Below are 23,511 nucleotides of genomic sequence, written 5' to 3' on the forward strand. Positions count from 1 at the left end.
AATGGTTCTAAACAGTCTAGAATCTGATACCTCTAAATAGCTCACTCTTTAGTAGGCGCAAATAAAATCATACTATTGGATTGGGAGTCTCAAAAAATGCTTTGCTTTTCAAAACAGAGTTAGCGTATGTAACTATTATAACCTTGCTCTCTTTCTAACCTGAACTAACCTTAGTTTCTCATTTCATCTTTTATTTCGTACAAGTATAAGAAGCAAAGTTTTCTGTTCTAATAGCAAACTAGTCAAAATTGTAAATTTTCCAGCTATATCTGGGCAAGTATTGTCTCACAATGTCACCGAATAGAATAAAGAGCCTTTCAAAAGTGATCCATAGAAGCATGTGAGTAGGAATAATTAGTAGATGGTACCTTATTTTATGTCATCTTTCAGATTTGCCAAATAGAGAGAGATGTACAATTTTATTTGATAGGACAAAGCGTTGAAACTATTGAAACTAATTATGGAAATGGTCGATTTTTAAGAACAACATATCGCAAAATTCGAGATGTTTTTGGTGGAAATAATCGTCCGAATGAGCCAATAATTTCAAGTTTGGTGAAAAATTTTCAAGAAACTGGTTCTATTGGGGTTAGAGAAAAGACTGGCAGACCAAAATATTTAAGTTCTGTTGAGAATATTGCTGCTGTAGTACAAAGTTTTGCTGAACAACCTTCAACATCGATATCGAGACATGCTCAACAATTAGGCATTTATGAACCAACTGTTTGACGGATTTTACCTGTGGACTTGCTAATGGTCGGCATTTAAATTATGTAATTTTTCACATATAATTGCTATGACCTGAATTTTGAATAAAAAAAAGTGAAACCTGAAAGAATCTAAACTTTTACGTGCCTTATTTCAATGCAACTTCTAGACGCGTTGAAAACCCCTTTATTTTCTATGAAAGTCACCTAAATATAGCAAGTACTAGCAAGTACTATAAAATAATGTAGAAGATGGTTGTTTTAAGAATTAAAATACAAAAAAAAATTAATAAATAAATAAATACATAAGCAAGCAAGCAGGCAATCGAATCGAATTCAGTGCTATAGCAGGCCAACGTTTCTCGTGCACTGCCTGTATGGGAAATTTTCCAACAGGGCTCATGTGCAAATATTTTAGTGTACAAGTACATATATATATATTTTTATAATATCCAGGTATTAATCTATGGTATGGTAAAGGTATGTATATTCGTAAATATGTACATAAATATAGTGCCGCATTTTAAATTTTTGCTCCAAATGAGACCACGAATTAGTTTGTATTTATGTGATGGGAAATGTGCACTAAAATTATGTGTTTGTAAATTCATTTAATTAAATGTGGAATACACTGTGTTGTGATTATGTATTCCTGCAATATATAACACTTTTTCTGAATTTAAAGTATTAAGGCAAATAAGTAAATTACTGCAATTACCGGAGGTCTACTTAGCAGGCAATAACTGACGAATTAAAAAAAAAACAAAAAAACTAAGCATATAGTATGATACAATTTAATAAGCACTGCCATAACAACGAAGTTGTTGACTTTTGAGTACAAAAGTGGGGGACACATTATTGCGAAGAGAGATTGCATATTTTATTTGTGCCGTAATACCAGAAAGTGCACAAAATTCATAGTGAAAAAAGTTCTTAACGATGAATGCCAACATTTTTTCCCAAGTGAGACCTGAATGATAGCAGCTGTTAATTTGTTTCACACATCGGATATGTCTATTGACTAGCATCATTTTCGATTAAAACCTAAAAGGAAACATTTTCATTCATAAACATCGGATCAGCACCACTGCACGTCGAATCAGTTCAGCGAGTGCTGGGCGTGAACTTTGATTTGCAGAGTTATAGAGTCCGTCTGACTCTTGATGGATTGCGTATAGGTCTGTTGTAACAGCGCAAATATTTCCCATAAATATTTTGGGAATGTAAACTGTATGCGCGGCTGACATAGCCGAATGGGTTAGTGAAGCCTCGGGCATGAAACACCAATTTGATTAGGAAAGTTTTTTTCTAATGCGCTCGGTCCTTGACAGTCATTGTCTAAAGTCCGAGTGTATTTTTGCCATGAAAAAGCTTCTCATAAGAAACCATCTTCCATTTGGAGGCCGCGTAAAACTGTACGTTCCTCGATTTAGTGGAAAACATCTAGAGACACCACAAGTTGAAGGAAGATGTCGGCCAAACACCCACAAAGTGTATAAGCACCAACTGAATGTTTGCAGTGGTAGCCCTTGGCCGGATATGTAGTAAATCCGAGTCGTTCCGGCAACGCAGAACCGAGGACGCTTCTGGTATTAATAAAGCTGCTATGCTAGTGAATGCAAAGCAAGTTGAATGATCTCGTTAAACATTTTAGTGCCGCTGGACTTAAAATCAATGCAAGGAAACAAAACATTTGGCAGTACACACGAACGATGCATTTTACAATATCGGAAAGGAAAATTTTGAAAATGTAAATGTTTTTGGAAGCCAATTCACTGCGGAAAGCGGATGCAAAAAGAATGTATCCACAAGATTGCAAAAAGCAAGTGGTGCATTTGCAAATCTTCTTCAGGTGTGGCAGTCCAAGCAAATGCACATTACAACAAAAATACGGATTTTCAACTCCAATGTTAAATCAGTTCTGCTCTACGCCTGTGAAACATGGTATCTGTCTGCGGAAGCTTCAAGAGTTCGTGAACCGCTGCTTGAGACGCATTCTACATATCTGGTGGCCAGACAACTGGATAGCTAACGACGAATTGCATTGACGATACCATCAAAAACCAATCGCAACTGAAATAAGATAACGTAAATGGAGATGGCCATACCCTACGGAAAGGTGACACTGAACTCAGCAGACAAGCCCTGGACTGCAACCCCCAAGGACAGCGCAGAAGAGGCAGACCTAGGGGCTCTTGGCGAGGCTGCATCGAAGAGGAATACAAAGGCGTCGACAAAACAATGACCCGGCAACAAGTGAAAAATGTATCCGAGAACCGAACAGAAGGAATGAAGATGACATGCTAGTGAAATGTGGAAAAAGTCTTTTGCATCAGTTTTATGAAGGATAACTGACGAAGCTGACTGAAAGAAAAGCCAATGTAGACGCTTCGCTGCAATCTGCGAAAGTGAGAAGTTACCAGAAAAGGAAATAAAACTCGATAAATTAGTACAAATATTGTACTAAAATTTATTGAAGAAGTTGTACTCAAAGAAATACTCGGAATCCATGAAGAAAGCACAATAGATCTTGCAGTTCGTAGTGCTAGATGAAAATAACCATGATTTTTTGAAAATTACCCTTTATGGGAAGGTTATTGGCCAATTTCGGCACTTTTCACCACCAACCTGCATTAAGTAAAGAGTATTATGGAATGTCTACCAAGTTAATTAAAATTTACCAATTTTTGTTCGAGTTATAGTGGGCAAGACATGGCTAAATCGACTTCTCTGTCATTCTTCGCATTCTGAACTCTTGCGAACAAGTGGGTATGGGTATCAAAATAGTTCAATCCAAGGAGTATCATTCATGGTTATGGAAAAAATATTGCTACAAGTCATCGGCTAACACCAAGTTTCACTCAAGATCTGAACTACAGTCTGTGTCAGAAGAAAAGAAGAGGTTTTTTTTGTAACTTCATGATATATTTCGTTCTGCCTTTTACTGCATAATAATCCCACTCAAGGTCTTCAACGCCAGTGCTTACTCAGGTTAGTGTCGTTCGAAACTTTCCCGTAAGCTCAACCAAATAAAAATGAGTGAGAAATACGCGAAGCGTTTCGAGGCGGTATTTTTATGCACGCATTCATGAAATTATCTTACGCCGCAGCTGCAAAAGTAATTAAAAAATTAAAAAAAATTTTTGGGATGTGGAATCAGTAGTATAAGATGTATAAAAATGTTGACGACTTTTCCGAGCGCGGCTTGAAGCGAGTGATGACAAAAAAGTAGGATAGTCTAACTCTTTAAGAGAATAGATGTGAGTATCAACACCATCGAACCTCGACTGAAGGAGGTGAACATATCTTACCGTCCCACATCATCAAAACCACTGCTCTCAGAAAAACACATTGACAATCAACTGGCCTTCCCAGTCCCCAGACGCCAACCCCATTAAAAATGTGTGAGGAACTATGAAAACGCATCTTGCCCGAAGGCCAGTCCATGATTTAAAGCAACTCGTGTGTCAAGGTCGCAAAATTTAGTCCTGTTTGTCGACGAGCTACGCAGAAAAGCTGGTGCAAAGCATGAAGAAGATGCCAGGCTATACTCGACAACGATGGAGACTACACGGCTTATTGAGTAATTGCGACTCGTGCTTTCATGTAAGAAAAATTTTAAATGTATATCTTTTACACTTCTTGAATAATCGCGGTTCCTTTTTTCTAACACAGACTGTAGGCACCACATCAATCTAAGCCGGCCATCCATTGGTATCAATGGACACTGCCTAATGGGAGCACAAGTGAAGCGTGCAGGGTATCCCTCTAATGACTCTTGTCACAGCTCCATGAACGAGGAGGATGTTGAGAGTGTTGAACACTTTCTCTGCCACAGTGCTGCTTTTGCCCGAGCCCGATATTGCTGTCTAAAAACTTACTTCTTTGCATGTTTAGCAGACTTGAAGTCTAGAACCATATTTTATCCACTATATTTTATCGTTTATTCGAGAGACGAATTGATTTCACCACATTGTGAATTAGAGAGGGAATTTGAGCCCAAATCAATAATATCCCAATGTGTCGCCAGATCTAGGTGAACCGCCTCTACACCCATATGGAGAGTGGCAACCACAATACAATTCAATACCAACAACTTGCGCTATCTGGGTACACTTGTCTTTCGACTAATTACAAAGCATTCACACAATTCACTTCCAAGAAAGATATGAAATACACACCAGCCAGCTTCCGCGAAATTGCACACAACTGAAGGTCAAAGGCTGTCACACAACAACGCCAAGCGCAAAACTCCAAGCAACGTATGGTGGTGCTCAAGGTGAACTGGCGTCAGACAGAGCTTGTCGTCGCTCACGACAGCAATGCACTAAAGAGATGTGTACGCATTTAGCTGGCTATTGAATCAACTACTTATGGATAAGGGTATTGGTGTCAATATCGTGTGCGAAATCATGAATGCGCCTTAAACAGTTTGTTGGCAGTTGAAGTAATCAAGCGCTAACTTGTTGTTGTTGTTATAGTTCTTGCTATAAAAAGCTTTTGCCAGGAGGTGCCCTTGCACTCTTGCCGCTTTTAAAGTTTACATTTTCATTGAACTATTTCAATGACGTGCCAAGTAGTGCCAATAATTAGTGCGCCATGACTCAAGTGCACATACACACGCACAGGCACGCTCTCATATAATGCCAATAACAAATGCTGTCTATCACAATATTAGAAAATACTCGTTGCTGTAATTAATAATAAGCAATGTCAGCAGCGTTTGATATCAACGAACCGGCTGAGGTAACTCGAGCCAAGCCTTTTTCCAATGCGTCAAATACAAAAAGCAGAAAATCCGGCAAAATTGCAGTGGCAAGCACAATTAGAAATATATTAAAAACAACAACAACAAACAAAGGTAAGAGGGGAGCAAGTGTAAAAATATGAAATATCGAGTAACTCGAGCAAAAGAAAGACTGTAAGACTGAAAGACAAGCTGTCATTGGCACAAAGTCTGCGATAGCAACTATTATAGACGTAAATAGACGTAAGTTACACAGTGGCGCAAGTTCATATAAGTCTCGGCCAAAAATAGAAGGAGTTAACGTAGAGCAGTAAAATTTTCTCATAATGCATTTTTATCATCCATAGTATACTTTTCACTCAATTTTATGAAAACCGTAGTAGAACTACACCTAACTGCCTTACATCCTATTGAAAAAAATCACAATAAATGGCATCATTTTTGCCACAGAAATGCAAAAACGTTTTAAAAGTCATAAAACTGTGAAAAGTTCATTACAACTCTTGATTTCCTTAGCTTAAAAATTACACTCACAAATTCAGCAGAAATAAATGCCGGAATTCCTTTGTAGAATAGTTCGCTGATTCCGAAAATCAAATTAAATTTTTTTAAAGACTTCTTTTTGAGATATTTCCAAAAACCAAATTAGGAGTTCCCAGCTCGATAAAAAAACAAACCGAATGGATCTGGCGGTGAACGAGGACAAAACGAAGTACCTCCTGTCTTCAAACAAACAGTCGGCGCTCTCGCGTATCGGCTTCCACATCACTGTTGACAGTTATGATTTCGAGGTTGTAGCAGGCTTCGTATATTTAGGAACCAGCATTAAGGCCGATAAAGCCTGAAAATCCAATGTAGAATTTGTCTTGCCAACAAGTGGTATTTTGGACTAAGTAGGCAACTGAGCAGTAAAGTCCTCTCTCGACGAACAAAACTAACATTCTACAAAACTCTCATCATGCCCGTCGTAACGTATCGCGCAGAAGCGTGGACGATGACAACATCTGATGAAACGACGCTTGAGGTGTTTGATAGAAAGATTCTGTCCAAGATTTTTGGACCTTTGCACGTTGGCAACGATGGAATGATGAGCTGTATGACCTTTACGACGACATAGTTATAGTATAAGATCCAATTGCTTCGTTGGCTGGGTCATGTCGACCGAGTAGATAGAAAAATTCCGGCACTGAAAGTATTCGATATATTACCAGCTGGTGTTAGCAAAGAAAGAGGAAGACCTTCTTTGCGTTGGAAAGAGCAGGTAGAGAAGAACTTGGCTTCACTTGGTGTTTCCCGCTGGAGTCGGTTAGTATGAGAAAGAAACGACTGGCGCGCTTTGTGAAACTCGGCCACAATCGAGCAAGCGGTTATTACGCCAATCAAGAAGAAGAAATTATGTGTTCTAATATTTCGAGACTCACACTCTGTGAGAGTTCTTTCTGCCTTTGAATAGTACTAGGCTATTCGAAAGGCGTCATTCCAGTCGGGGGTTTATCAAAGTTGATTTGAGCTGCCCTCAAGCTTAGCGAAGTCTAGAAGCTTAGAGGAAGTCTGCGACTTCACTTTTCTTATTCCTTTTTTGTATTCGCTGGCATTTTCTGTGAATTTTTGCTCTCTTAAAAACCTTTTCACCTGCTAAATAAACTAAGTAGCTTTAGCCTTCTGCGACATTTGGGAAAACTACTTTAGGTGTAAGTGGGTAAGATAGCACCCTTAAGAGGTCTCGCAATGCTAACGACTACTACAATTAGATAAGATTAAGTCAGATTAGGTCAGCTTAAGTTAAGTTTAGCTGATAGTTTCAAAAGACCACATTGGTCTTGGATGTAATCCTAAATATCTTTCATCAAGAAAAAGTCTCAGGGAGCCAGATCGGCTGTATACGGATTTGTGAAAGTGGTCCAATAACCCACAGTAGTATTGTCCAGTCATCGTTCTTCCTTTTTCTAAAATATCCATGAGGATGACGCCGTTCGCATTCCAAAAAATCGTCGCCCTCACCTTCCCGGCCAATGGAACTGTCTGCACCTTCTTTGGAGTAGATTCACCGGGAGAAATCCATTGTTTTGATTGTTTCTTCTCTGTAATGATGAATCCAGATTTCATCAATGGTGACAAGTCGATGCAAAAATTCCTTCGGATCCCGATTAAATTGCTCCAAACACTGCTTCGAAGTTACCCGCTTGTTGTTGCTTCTGAGCAATCACGGCACCCATTGGGCTGACAATTTTTTCATCGCCAACTTAACTTGTAAAATATTAATTGCCGTTCCGACTCGGTTACTTCACGCATTTTCTTTCGTCGATCGAATCATGTTGTGGACTTTTTGAATGATTTCCGCAGTGAATGATTTCGCTCCTCATTAAAAACGCATGTTTGCCCTCGTTTAAGTTCCTTGCACCAATATCTGACTGTGGTCATGGATGGCGCAGCGTTCCCATAGATAGCATCCAACTTTGCTTTTATCTCCTCGCAGCTGCCAAATCGAAACTAACATATCAATCAGTCTGAAATTTGTTTTGCCGTCGTTTGATATATGACAAGCCACGATGCTAATACCAACTTCCCTCAGGAACGCCCTCTATCATCATACAGGGGTACTTATTTAACCGCTCTCGTATACTGCACAAATAGTACCACCAGCCGGTGCTCATAAAACTGATGAAATCTAATTTAATCAGCAGACTGGTAAATTCCTGCTTACTCTCCCATTCAATTTTTTTGCTTTAGCAATTTACTCTTTCCCAGCTCTTGGCATGTGGCAACCTGCTCAAAATTTCAATTTACCTATTGAAGAATAACTGTAACTAGTTTCAAAAATCAATAAAAAAAAAATCATAAGCAATTAACTTTCCGTCGCTGTCTTCGTCGAAATGCAAGAAACGGTAACTGCTGCTGGTCAATTTAATTAGACAGCCGGTTATTTACTATATACGTATGTATGTATATATGTATGAAAGTAAGTAAGTGCATTGAAATTCTGTAGTTGTACAAACATTCATAAAACCACACAAAATACTGTTTTGGAGCACGCAAATGTCTGCCCTGCTTTCACATTCAAAATTCCATGCACGCATCGGCAGGTTGTGGCCAATCTACAGACTAATGAATATGTACGTGTCTAGCACACCATGCATATATGTATGTGTGTCCATGCGTCCACATGTTGTGTCTTATTCGTATTATGAGTTTTTTCCTCAGTTGGTCTGCTGGTGCATTTAAAAATACATTTGCAAGTAGCTGCCGAAAAAGTGAAAAATATTGATTCAACTCGACTTGGCATTCGAGGTCGTTTGCCTTGATTTTACTAGCTGCGTAATTTGCAAAATGGGTCAATGGAAAATCGTAATTGACGGAGATATGAAAAGAAGGAATTTCTTACGTGTATCATTCTTAGTATGTAATATGCACCGCATCTCCGTCTGCTTAAGTGAAGTATATACAGACAGCGGAGCGAAGGGAAGTATAAGAAAAGTACTTCGTTTATTTCAAGCCTAAAGCATAAATATAGTGTTTACAGACTATGAAGAGCTGATATGAGCTTAAATTACTACAGATAGTCGAATAAATATATTAAAAAAAAGTTTAGAAATTCATAAAATTCATTGTTTGACACCAAAAACTCAAACGAAATAGAACTTGACATGTCATTGCATTCTCTTATTGCGCGGCCAATAGGAGCATTACGTGCATAATGAGCAGTAATTTAAGATGAAATGGATGAGTAAAATAAAATAAATAAATAATTGGCGCGTACACTTCTGTTAGGTGTTTGGCCGAGCTCCTCCTCCTATTTGTGGTGTGCGTCTTGATGTTGTTAAACAAATGGAGGGACCTACAGTTTTAAGCCGACTCCGAACGGCAGATATTTTTATGAGGAGCTTTTTCATGGCAGAAATACACTCGGAGGTTTGCCATTGCCTGCCGAGGGGCGACCGCTATTAGAAAAATGTTTTTATTAATTTTGCTTTCACCGAGATTCGAATTCCGAATGGTAATCACGCACCAACCCATTCGGCTACGGCGGCCGCGGAAATGGATGAGTGTTGCGTAGAAATCTAGTAGAGGTATGGAAGTGAATGCGGCGTAATAGAGATGATCACTCAATTTCTCCTTTGATTACACTAAAAACAAAAGGCAGTGAGAGTATAGATCTTCTACTCTCTTGAGACTTTAAGTTTATTAAAATCAAACGGTAATTATAGGAAGTTATATGATTTGAGAAATTAAGATAAGATTTTGAGCTGAGAGCATATTTAAAGAACACTTTCTGCGCATGATCAATTCTCCCAATTATAAATTGGTGACAATGCATCCACACCAATATTCCATATTCCAATCGAGAACGAACAAAGGAAGTGAAGAGTTATTTGAGAGTGTAAGAGTCCGGGAATTTCTGGCTATTGAGCCGTATACAACATAAAATAGAGTAAAAAGTGGATACAAGAAAGTTTATGTGACTATTGAATGAAGAATGGGAGTCAAAGCTTATACCTAAAACGTTGAGTTCATGAACAGATTAAAGGAAAATATTAGATGATGGAAAAACATTTTCGAGTTTTGGCACAAGTAACATGAAGCCATTCCTGGTTATTTAAAGAGATGCCAGCGTTACTGCACCAGCGAATGAGCACCTTAATTTCCGAATGCAACACAGAAACATCATCAGTTTATCTAATCGCAAAAATTATTTTGAAATCATCAACATATATAAGATAATTGGCGAACAAAATGGAAGTACTAATTTCATTAATAAATAGAACTAAGAGCAGAGACCTTAAAACACAGCCTTATGGCACACCTGAAGGTGCAATAAAAGGTTCCGAGCATTTACTCTCAATCATTACCTCACATCGTCTATCGGATAAATTAAATTTCAACCATTGAAAGAGAAGAGAATGAAAACCGAGAGTGACTAATTTTCATAAAAGAAATGCGTGAGGAACTTTATCAAATGCTTTTGAGAAGTCCGTGTAAATACAATCGACTTGAAAACCTTCAGCAAAAGTTGAAAAAGAATATTCATAAAAGGCAGCTGAGTTGGAAACTGTAGACCTATCCGTGACAAATTCATGCTGATTGAGTGCAATTAAACTTTTAGTCGCAAAGTACATTTTTTCTTGTATAACTCCTTCGAAAAGTTTGGATATAGTAAAAATCTTCGCGCACACATCATTTCTTTTTTTTTTTGTCCCTTTTAAAATTTGGGGTAAAAGTTCTGATTTTCCAATCGTGCATAAAACTCGAGAGATAAATATCTATTAAAGGCTAGTTTGAGATGAATAACAATAGCCGTAGCTGCTTAAGTCTTCTATGCCATAAGCAAGAATACATCGAATTATATTTCAGTGCAATGAAATACTCAAGAGGGTTCCGTTTCTCCTGGAGAAAATTTTCCATTTATTTACTTATTTGTTTAAATTTTGATCTAGAAAAAGACGGGGGCTTACAGACATCGTAGAATGTAAAGGCATTTTTGATGCCAAACTATCTTATACCAAGGACAGCAATGTACCAAATTACATTTCCCTATCTCTATTCTCAGTTAAGTCTATACATTGATTCCGCTCATCATTTTAAAGTTTTAACTACCGCGTTCAAGAACTATAGCACAGAAACTTATTGACAAATGTTGACAATTTATTTGTTGTTTATATTAAAATGAAGTTCATTCTCGTTACAATTCGCCTCCTCGTAACTGGTTCAGCAGCTTTTCGTTTGATATCATTTATGTCATCTCTCCGTCGTTTTCGTGACCTTCTTCTTCTTTTGTCTCCTTGTGGATTTGTTTCGAAGATCCTTTTTATAGCTCTGTCGTTACTCATTCGTAGAATGTGACTGTAGCAACGAGTCCTTTGCGCATAGATGTAAAAAAAAGAACAAAAAAAAGATGTACCAGATTGTGCATGTGTGTCTAACTCGTCCTTGTACCGAATCCGGTAATACCGTCTCCAATTCGTACAGGTGAGCATATTTTTCTTAGAATCATTCTTTCAAAAGAATTTAACTAATCGGTTTCATTGGATTTCAGCACCCAGACTTCACACCCGTATGTGAGTATGACAGTTTTGTAAATTCGAAGTTTCGGGTTTCTAGGAAGTAATCTCGACTTCCTCAACTTTGTATGCGTGAAGTAAGATTTATTCACAGCCTGTACCCTGTCTTGTATGGCAATTGATTTATCTTTCTGAGCGTTCAGCACAATTCGAAGGTACCTAAATTCATTGACTATTTCAAAACTATAGCTGCCGATCTGTAAGTTATGTGTTGCGTTGCGCACTGAGCCTAGCATATATTTGGTTTTTCTTCGTTGATGATAAGTCCTACCATCCTAGCAGATGATTCTAGAAGCACACATATTTCTTGCAGAGCCTGTTTGTGTCTGGCTATAAATACTGTGTCAGCCGTATAGGCCGAAATTTGTGTAGATTTGCAAAATATTGCGCCCCCGGGATCTATATGAGCTATAACAGCGTATACTAATAGTACCAGGTCGAAAAACAAGGCTGAAAGCGCCCCTTCTTTGTTTTACACCTGAGATCACTTCAAAACGGTCGGTGACATTACCTTATATTCTCAATTCCGCCCAAGTGTTTGCTAAAGTTATGCCACTCAGGCGTACTAGTTTACAAGCTATGCCTAATATCTTTAAATGGTGTTCAATATATTTTCGATGAAATTTGTCAAACGCTTGTTTGAAGTCTAAAAAAAGACGGCATAGCATAATTTTGTATTCGTGACATTTTTCAAATATCTGGAACAGCAAAAAACATTGATCAATTGTTGATCGATCTGCCCTGAAGGCGCATTGCTAGTTGCCGATAATTTTTTCTGCATATTCCTTTGGCTTATGTCGCATGTATTTTTGTACACGATTTTTTCTTTTTCTTGCATGGTTTTCTAAGGAACGCATCTACGGTGTAAAAACTGAGTTGCGAGTACCGAAGGTTTATTTTCTTAAAAGCATTAAACTTTCATAAAAATAAAATATTTGCATCAAGATTTTTATCCACTTTTTTTATTGATAAATTGATCTGACCCTATCAATTTTGGATGTCTTTGCATCAGAGCATTAAAAAAATTCAATTAACACCTTCAACATTACACACATGGTGAATTTTATCAGCAGCTTGAAGCGGTTAGCGCAATGTAATTAGCCACCATTTGGTCATCTTCTTCCAATCCAAAGCCTCTTCTACCTTTTCTTCCCTGTTCGATTTTTCGCTACCTCTGCTTTTCCTCTGTCTAGCAACGCAATAGACGAATTTGATTCTTTTTACAAGTAGGCGCTCACTTTGGCAATCACTTATCCTAATCTATCTTTCTATATCAAATTATATAACACATTTATGCAAATTTGACTAATTATCTCTTTAGTTAGTTGCATAATTAAGCAAACAAACCAATGCGGCAATAGATCCAATATGTACGAATGAATTTCTCATTATTTACGCGCAGTCACCAATGAACATAAAATAATATTGATACGAAACAAGTTTGCGTGTGTGTGTGTGTGAGGATATATAGCGAGCTAACGAATGAACTCCAAAGAAAAACAAACCGCAATAACCACAAATAAAATAAAACAAACTTGAAATAAATAGCAACCAACAACATTTTGCTTTGACAACCGCTAAGGCAATGCGAGCATACAACAAAACAAAAATCACTTTCACTTTTAAGGTCATTCCTTGCTCCACGACACCCAAGACGCGATGTATGTTTCCCCTTGGTGACGATGGCCGATAGCATCAGGTTTCATAACAAACCAAACGATGCCATAAATACAGGTTTGAGCTACTCATACGTTGGAGCAGATGCAAGCGACGACACATAGCGCGTTGACAGTCAGTTGACGATAAATAAAGATATCAATACGCGTTCGCACAAACACATACAGGTGCAATAGAGCAGCGAAGGAGCGCAAAAGTGGTAAGACTGGATATGAATGAGAGACATGATTTGTATGAGACTTTGATAGCTTAAGCATTGAAGCTTGCGCTGTTGCGAGGAGAATGACTGAATCTGTCTTTTCAGACAGCTGCCCTCACTACTCACAGACTCGTACATATGTACAAGTACATGGCAGTTAAGTTGACAATGTGGCGAGATAAATAAAAATGAATGGCCAACCACCGCTGAAGTGTTTTCGTCGCCACTAAAGCCACGGCCTACTTTACAAGAAAATGTTATAACAATAACAAATGATGAGCTTAATAATAGTCATATACAGCTAATATGTGCATGTATGTATGTAATTATATGATCACTACTTTAGCAACACTTTTGAAGAGACAAGCAGCCTATGACTATTATGTCAACTCAGATTGTTTATTTTGTGGTTTTCACGAACTGTGTTGTGGTGGCAACCAAGTGTCGGCACATCATCACTCACCTGCTTACATATTTTTGTATGTATTACATACTTACATACATCCAATTAATTATGAAGACGTTATTGGGTATTAATTTGTTGCTTTTTATTTGCTTATGTGCCTAATTTGATACCAAATTAATGTGTAGATATTGACGTCGATCATCACTAATGTATGAAAATTTATGCACAGATTGATTGACAAACTTTACGGCCGCGGCCTTTTATGCAACAGACAGAACTGGAAATGTGTAAGCGGCTATATTACAAAAAATATTTAAAGATTGGCAGGTAGAGTGGTTGCGCAAAAGATATCGCCAGACCGCAAGACAGCAATGTTAGATTAGGTTAGGTTAAAATGTGGGCATTTCTTGAAAGACAATTTCGAACGGGTATTCTTAGAAGCTTGTCTGGGCTAGATATTGTGAAAAGAATTTAAAATAAGAGGACGAATTCTAGAGCAAACGTTGGAATCACGAATCAAAAGCTGCAATTTGATATTCTGATAAGCATTTCTGGTTGGAAGTGAAGCCGCTTTCCTATTATATTAAATAATAACGAATTTATTACTTGACAATTTTGTGCATTTTCTCCATATCAAAAAATGTGTTTTATGTAAAAGAAAATGCACAATACCACCAATACCAAAAAATTGTTAAGCATCAATGCATTTCCTGGGGCACTTCAAATCTTCATTTTTTATTTTACTGAAATTAAATGGGCTATAAAATTAGGTACTGAAAAGTTTTCTATAATAAAAATTCTGCTTAAAAAGTAGGAAATGTTGATGGGATTTCTCTGAATTTCGTTCAAAGTTTGGAACTTTTTTGCTAATGGCTTTGGCCAAGGCGCATTTATTAAAGGTGGTGGCAATAGACCAACAAAAATTTTCTGTACGTTTGATTGTCACGGCAAAGTATTGGGAAAGTAGAAAACAAACAATTAATTCGCCTTGTTTTATTCTGTGCTGACAGCCACATGAACACAGCGAAAGAAAACAAACAAATCCGCTGATTTACCAACATCACCTTGAGAGTTAATTAAAACCTAGAAGCTCCCACGCCATTGGTGATGTTTTCGGAAGTCAGTTCATATGATTTAAACCAACTCATTTAGCACCATTTTTTAAGTCGAAACAATTTTCCAAAGCCTACCATTAAATGGCGTTTCTAAGAGCGGACTATGGCTGCAACAAAAACCTTTTTCTGTATTTCAAAAGGAGTAGGCAAAATCCTCTATCAAAAAAACCACATTCACAAAAATTTACAAAAATTTACAAAATTACCCTTTTAAGCCTTTATCCATAGCCATTGCTAATCTGGTGCTCAGCACCATCGACAATGAGGACGGCCGTCAAAGCGACTCATAGAGTGGTGGACAGAAAGTTTGGTTAGGACAATGGGATGCAATGAGAAAATGCATTCCTGTGTGGGCGATCATTGTTATGTCCAAGAAATATTTCCTTGCCCTATTGCAACATACGAGGTGTGTTCAAAAAGTATCGCGAATTTTGAATACTCGCAGGCTAAGTATTTTCGAATTTCGATTTTTTTTGTGGCGATATGTTGGTACTCATGTCTCTCACTTATACCGACGAGTTCGGACATTTTGAATATTCAGTTAACTGTTGACAGCTGCTTTGCTTGCACGTGTTTCGGCTCGTCTTCGATTTTTATCTATTCAAAAAGATAGATCAAAGAAGCTGTATCAAATTTTGTGTGAAAAACGAAATTAAGTGCTCGGAGGCATTCCGAATGTTGACTGTGTCATATGGAGAAGCTACTTTGGACCAAAGCAATGATTATCGGTGGTACAAAATCCTCTCAGAAGGACGAGAAGATGTGAACGACGAAAAGCGTGCCGGACGCCCGAGCACTTCAACAACAGACGAAAAAATTGATGAAGTGAAGAAAATGAATCACGTTTAGAGAAGTTGTTGAGGACCTAGACATATCGATTGGCTCGTGCCATTCGATTTTTTTCAATGATTTGGGCATTAGACGGATCGCCGCAAAATTTGTAACAAAATTGCTCAATTTCGACCAAGAGCAGCATCGCATGAACATCGCTAATGAGATGTTGGACTTTGTCCGCGACGACCCAAATTTGCTCCAGAGGGTCATAATTGGTGACAAATCGTGGGTTTATGGTTATGGCGTGGAAACCAAAGCTCAATCATCTCAATGAAAGCTGCCGCACGAACCAAGACCGAAAAAAGTGCGCCACGTTCGGTCGAGTGTAAAAGTTTTGCTTACCGTTTTCTTCGATTGCATGGGCGTTGTGCATCATGAGTTCTTACCATAGGGTAAAACGGTCATTAAGGAATATTACCTGCGAGTTATGTGCAATTTGCGCAAAGCAATCCGCCCGAAACGCCCGGATTTGTGGAAGATAATAAAACAAAAATTGGTTCATGCATCTCGATAACCCCCCTGCTCACACATCGTTGCTTGTGTGCGACTTTTTGCGCAAAAAACAACTCACTAATGATGCCACAGCCACCGTATTCCCCAGATCTGGCCCCCTGTGACTTTTTCTTGTTCCCGAAACTGAAGAGGCCCATGAAAGGACGACTCTACGCTACGATTGACGGAGCTGAACAAGATGAAAAAAAATGATTTTTTGAAGTGCTTCGAAGATTGGAAAAAACGTTGGCACAAGTGCATAATATCTCATGGGGATTACTTTGAATGGGGCAAAATAGATATTAATGAATAAATAAATAATTTTTGAAAAAACACAAAATTCGCGATACTTTTTGAGCACACCTCGTATCTTTAAACCGCACCGAACTTTCGAGCGAATTTTGTCAGTCCTTTCGACAAACTGTGCTTAAACTTTCCAGATTAGCAAATAAGTGGTCTCAAAAGAAATGCAGAACGGCTGTTACCTCTTTCTAATGATCTTGTGCCCCGTCAGGAGCGTTAAAGCACATATGTAAGCTTCCCATATGGGCATATGAGAGCTCAAAAAGTGAGGTAAGTCGTCAAGCAGTGAAGGAGAGTTGTTGGCATAAATGGCAGAGTCGGTACAAAGTCTGTGCGAAGTTGGTTAGACAGACGACATGGGGATGTGAATTTCGGCCTTACCCAAATATTGACTGGGCACGGTTGCTTAAAATTGTATTTACATAAATTCGGACTGAAGACGAGCCATATTGCGCCTTCTGTGAAAATGACGCTATTGAAACCACATGGGTTGACTTGCGAAATTAGATAGGGAAACCAATTAAGATTAACAACCTGTTAGACATTATTTAATGTAGCAAATAAAATCAGCACAAAGCTGCGTTTCTCGGAACATCTTCGCAAATGTTCATAGAAAGGCTCCCCTTCCAATACTTAACGGTAGTTCCACAAAAGGACAACTGGGGAACAGTGGGACAAAAGGCAAGTCCTACAATGGGCGACTCAATGCTTTGAGATCCTCAGGAAGCTCCCTTCCCTAATTAATTTACCTGCTATTAACAGCTGACGAAGCCTTTTGCTAAAAAAAACGAAGCCCTGATCAAGTCTCTGAATGGTTAGAGTCGATTATTCAAGTGTTATCTCAGGTGCCTTCCTCGCACGATTGTTTGCTCCCTCATCTCCCGTAACAACATTACCGCGGAACTCAGTACGAATTGGTATTGTGAGGTCGAAGACATTGTAAGGGCATTCGATGTTTTTGAACTTATTTCGAATGAGAGCCTTTATTGCAGTCTTCTCTTCTTCTTATTGATTGGTGCGATAACGGCTTACGCGATCTTGGCGAAGTTTAACGAAGCGCGAAAGTCGTTTCTTTCGCATGTTTATCGGTGGCAGTTGGACACACCAAGTGAATCCAAGGCCTTCTCCACTTCATCTTTTCTACGCAGAGGAGATCTTTCTTCTTCCTCTGCTACCACCAGCTGTTACCGCATCGAATACTTTCAGAGCCGAAACGTCTACATCCATTCGGACGATATGACCCAGCCAACGAAACCGCTGAATCTCTATTCGCTGCGCTATGTCTATGGCGCCGTAAAGTTCATACTGCTCATTATTGAAGTCTTTCTATGCTGAGTTTAAGCCAGTAAACTTGGGGATTTAGTCTTAATTTAACTGGAGAGTATAGCTGAACGAGCACTTTTAGTGACCCATAGTGACAAAAGAAATCTTCGACCAAAAATATGTGCACTTTTCAGCGTCAGTGGCTCTAAAACTCAAAAGTCAGTGAGTTCATAACCTGTGAAGGAATACAAATGCCGAAATTCGAAATGTGTGCATGAGAAATCTTCCTTAATTTAAAGAAGAGGCCACCAATAATAGAGCTATTAAATATTATTACTATAAGCAAAAATTAATAGAATGAAAAGACTAAATAGTTATGCATTTAATTCACTTTTCACTCACTTTTTTTAGATTTTTTTAATATCTTCTTCAATCGCTCTCAAATCGCTTATCCTGCATTTTGACCGACTAACACGCATGCAACAGGCTCATTAGCATAAAATTCCTCATTACTCATTTAAACAGCCACTCACTCCCTCACTCACCCACTCATTAACTCCTCTATTTCATATGCTTGCATACACACACTCATTTCACATACATACACACAGGCTAAATTTAGTTAATTGTCAATGTTAAATAATTCAAATTGCAATTAAAGACTGTTCATAGAGTGGGAGTGTATGTAGATGTGTGTGTGTGTGTGTGTGAAATCAAGTGAGTGGGTTATGTATGTACAAAACAAGTACTTACCAACAACAATGGCGAATATGCAAATTTTCAAAAACGCCATTTTAAAATCTACTGCAACACTGGAACTGTAGAAACAATATAATTTTCATTAAACATTAAAATAAAACAAAAAAATAGAAAATGAATCAGATTTAAGTTTGCTTGAATTTGTAGTTAAATATTATTGTTTTTAGTTTCACTTGAACAAAAAAATAGTTAATTAAAAAAACAGCACAAATTAAATTTAATTTTTTTTTTAAAGTTCATATTTTGTTTTTAATCGAAACGCGATAAACGGCAATTTATTAGTTTAAAAGCAATAAATTTTAGATTTGAACACATTTCTGTTTTAATTGGCACTCAGTTTTTCACATAAATTTAACTACAAGACTAATGTAGCTGCGGCAAATATTTATGTGAAGTTGCAAGTTTTAATTAATCATTTTCTTCTTTTTTTTTTTTGAATTGTCGTTTTGCATGCGTGGCATATTTTTTGCACCTTTTCATCAACACAAAACAAATTTTTTTTGTAAATGTTAACTTTTCACTGCCTTTTTTATCTCAAATTCTATTTTTGTTATTTATTTAATTTTTTTTTACTTTTTTTCTGGAATTCAACAAAACTTTCTGTTTCTGTTAACATTTCAACGTGGCTTTTTTGCCATACCTGTTACTCGCTTTTTTATATGAATATCTTTTACAACTTGTTCACTTTTTTAAAGCCCTAATCCACACTCAGCGATCGCAGACCAGCCACGACTAGGAGCCGTCACCAACTTCTCACCACATTAAATACATGTTTTCAGTGTTGGCCTCACAGTTGTTTGGAAGCGGTTTCTCGTACGAATGTATGTATGCATCAATACACTCACGCTCACACACTTATGGGGTATATTTACAGATATTTGCATTCATACACAAACACAGGCATATACATACATATTAAAGTACATAGTAACACTAACACTGGGGCAAGAGTAAGTACGAATTCTCATGCGGAGGAACTGTTGAATGCTTCAAGAAAACCAAGTTGAGGCTTTACATTCAATCTGTTGTGGCGAATTGTTTTCTAATTTCTTTGGAATTACCTCCTCTTACATTTGTTGGTGCCCTACTACCGGAGGAATGCAATTACTTTGCAAGCGTTTACATTTTCAGCTAAGGTGAATAGCGGAATATAAATGGCAATTTATTCTAATTTTTATACCCAGCGTAGTACAGCTGTGCTAAGTACTCTTGTATAACTTAGTTCGCTTATTATTTGTTTGTATGTATGTCTTTAGCGGCTACCGTAGCCGAATGAATTGGTGCGCGTCTATCATTCAATAGTACTCGTGCTCGAAACTCCGAGCATGAAACACCAATGAAAAGAAAGAGGTTTTTCTAATAGCAGTCACTCCTTGTTGGCAATGACAAACCTAAATATTTCTGAAATGAAAAATTTTCCCAGAAAATAAAGTCCATTTACCTCTCGGGGGCGGCATAAAGCTGTAGGCCCTCGATTTATCGAAAAACAGAAGTCGCACATCAGAAATAGGAGGAAGAGCTCGTCCAAACACCCAACAAATGATGTATGTAATCATCATCACCAACCTTAGACCGGGTAAATACTCTTTAGAAGAACAGTCGACTCTCGTTAATTCGAAATTCGAGGGACTCTTAAAATCTTGCTACCTTAAGGGGTTATATACCTTGTGTTTTTCAAAAAAATCAAAATAAATTTTATTTCTTTATCGTAAAGTACAATCCCTTGAGAACATTTTCCAAAAATTTCATAGAGATCTGAGCAATAGATCGAAAGTTACAGCGTTTTAAATTGTGCGTCGTCACAACGTAACGTAACTAAACTTGAAACTTTAAACGCGATTATCTCAAAAACGTGTTTTTCCAAAAATGTTTTTGCGGTGGACGCGATTGCAAAAAAAGTATTCAACCGATTTTTATAATTTTTTTTTTAAATTGTTCGTAATTGATGTCGCCTCTTAGTGAACGATCAACTTTTTATGTATAAATTTTTATTTTGCAGATATGAATTTTTTAATGCCAATTTTAGGACTGTAGAAGTGGAGTTTTTTAAAAACATGTTCCTATTTTCACAAAAATCAAAATATTTAATATATTGATCGTTCACTAGGAAGATATAACCCTATACTAATGAAATCTTTTCGATTTTTTGATTTCAGTTGACTTGGTGGACTTGAATCGCGTCCACCGCAAGCCTCTTCCAAAAAAAGGGTATTGGGGGAAAACGCCATAACTCCGCCATTTTTAAATATTTTTACACAAACAAAGCCGTTTTTTTTCTTTAAACATTGTAATATCCAATAATAAAAACTTTTATACAATAAAATTATTGCTACATATCTTTAAAAAAAACCCAACTTTCGCTAATTTCACCGGACCACAAAGTATATAACCCCTTAGCTGACAGCTCTGCCAAAGGTTCTGATGTATCGTCTTCATCGTTGCTCTTTTCGTTCGTATCTGTCGCAAATAAAATTTCACCATCGGTTAGTGATCCTGAGACAGCAACATCTTCATCCACTTAAACATAGACAGAAAAACTCACACCGCTGATGTCAACTACTGGCACCATTCATGGTTCTTCATCATCCATATTTATTTGCGAATTGTCCTGATCTTCGTTTTCGGAAGCAGCAGTAACTTTCCCCTTGTTCTTTACCATGGTTGAGAGAGTGCTGAGAGGAATCTTAAATTATTTTGCAACATCGCTTTTCTTCTCCCCTCCTTCTAATTTTTCAATTAATATAATTTCTTCTCAGCAGTCGTCAAACATTTATACTTTTAAGGTCCCATTAATACAAACTTTTAATATGTATACCAACGAAGCGATTCGTGGAAGCGTGCGTCACAATGTGCCTATGTTTTATGCGTAACACGCAACCATGCAGAGTAAAGGCATTTTCAGGGGAGTCCCAAAATTCAAAGTTCTTACTAATATAACACACCAAGAAACTTTGCAAATTTTAATTGTCGAGTGTTTAACCACATGAGTTCGAACTACCGAGTGCATAAAAATGTATGGGGATAATTCTATATATAAAGAGATATTGTAGAGGACTCGTACTAACTTTGATTAATAAGAGGTGCGAAATATCGCATGTTTGAATTAACGAGAGTCGACTGTATATTTTATTGTATATTGTTGCTGTATAGCCAGTAGTTTAAAAAATTAACTAATAAAGTTCGCTATTTCCCTTGTGAAAAATTATATTACAGAAAGAAATACCTTAATTTGATAATTGATATAAGAAAGATCTCTTTTGAGGGACAACACCAAAAATTTTGACGCTTTATTTTGGGAGAATGGAAAAATATGAGAATGGTTTATTTAATAGATATTTAAGTATGCTAATTTTCATTATTACTGGTACAAAATAACAGTGAGGGAGCCAAGCTGCGAAATCCCCTGTTTCTAAAGAGGAAGGCCTTGTCAGTGAAATCGAAACGGCCCTAAGATATTAAAATTAACACGACTAACATTAAATATTTAAGTTGCAAAGTTAAATTTAGAGTTAAAATTAGAGTTAATATTAAGCTCCAAGTAACAGTTAGAGATAAATTTAAAATTCATGTTAAAGTTAAAACTAAAACTGAAGTAAAACTTGACGTTAAAGTCGATTCTGATGGGTGCTCCGTTGATATAGTTCTGAAGTCACGGGCTTCAGATTTTTGTACAAATATACAAATATCACTGCTGTTGTAGTGAAAACAATTACCGAGAGTCAACCAGTCGCTTCAACAAACATCGTTAATTGGAACATACCCTCAAACATCCAACTAGCTGATCCCGATTTTAACGTGCCCCAGCGTATTGATCTGCTCATGGGAGTAGGACTTTTCTATGAGCTACTTTGCGTAGGACAGATTCAATTAGCACCTGAAATACCATTACTTCAAAAAACTCGTCTTGGCTAGGTTCTATCTGGCAATGAGCAAAAGGCTCCCAAACTTTCAACATTCGTAGCAAGTCGTAGCTCAGCCACAGTATTGATCGGCTAGATGATTAAATCTGGCAGTTTTAGGAGATCGATCATGTTGTTGTCATGTTAATTTCACTCGTTTACCCTCAAGCACATATTCGGTTCGCCTGCCAACAAAGCTAAGTTTGGATTCGCTAAGTGAGTCATACTCAAAAGCTCGTCGCCGATTTCAAAACCTTGAAAGAAAATTCGTACGTAATACTGAGCTCAAGACAAAATATTGTGCATTCATGAAAGAGTACCGTGACCTCAATCACATGTCGTTAGTTCCAAATTCTGCTATCCATGAGTGCAAATATTTTAAATTTGAGTTAAAGATGAAGTTAATGGATTTTCATCGGTGGGTATGCTTCGCCTGCCCTTATAATGTGACCAGCCCATCGTAGATGGTTAAGCTCTATTGTGTTGACAATATCCGGGTGGTAATACAGTTCGTGATTGAATCGTGTTCTCCAAATAGCACCAAATATTTTTGGAAGGATTTTACGCTTAAAAACGTTGAGTTTTTGCTTATCGGCCTTGCTTAGTATTTAAGTTCCCTAGCGTACGACAAGAGTTACAATTTCAATCCCTATGTTGCTTTTATTATAAATTTTGACACGCATTTGAATTCCTGAAAATTTTCGAAAATGATAAGACTTTTGTTCTGCACTGCTAGTCTTTGTGGTGACGACACCATTGCCTTCGTCTTGTCTGAATTAAGTGATAATCTCATTCTTCTTGCCGCTGTATGAATATTTATGAAAGCTTCTTTAAGGTCATCAATGAATGTCGCTATAATGTCCAAATGATCAAATAGTTCCGTCTGTGGTTACGCTAGCATCCCTTATTACTTTTTTCAAGGGCGAGATTAAGCTGCAGGCAAAGATCATCGCCTTGTCTGAGACTATTTCTTGATATGAATTCCTATGACAGCGTATTTCCAATTTCGATGATGTGTCTAACATTTTCCAGTGTTAGTGTTAATTTTGTTGGT

At 37.5% G+C, this 23,511-nt stretch overlaps 1 protein-coding gene across 1 annotated transcript in view; it reads right to left on the minus strand.

Annotated features, from left to right (window-relative positions):
- Nucleotides 1–19,293, minus strand: part of LOC129248000 (protein obstructor-E) — a 77,003-nt gene extending 57,710 nt beyond the window's left edge. The window contains exons 1-2 of the mRNA XM_054887393.1: nucleotides 19,199–19,293; nucleotides 18,553–18,617 (exon numbers count right to left, since the gene is read on the minus strand). Coding sequence (XP_054743368.1) covers nucleotides 18,553–18,592 — 40 coding nt within the window. The 5' untranslated portion in view covers nucleotides 18,593–18,617; nucleotides 19,199–19,293. The remainder of the gene's footprint in view (nucleotides 1–18,552; nucleotides 18,618–19,198) is intronic.
- Nucleotides 19,294–23,511: the final 4,218 nt, after the last annotated feature.

This window comes from Anastrepha obliqua, chromosome 5 (assembly GCF_027943255.1).
Source record: "Anastrepha obliqua isolate idAnaObli1 chromosome 5, idAnaObli1_1.0, whole genome shotgun sequence".
Lineage (NCBI taxonomy): Eukaryota > Metazoa > Arthropoda > Insecta > Diptera > Tephritidae > Anastrepha > Anastrepha obliqua.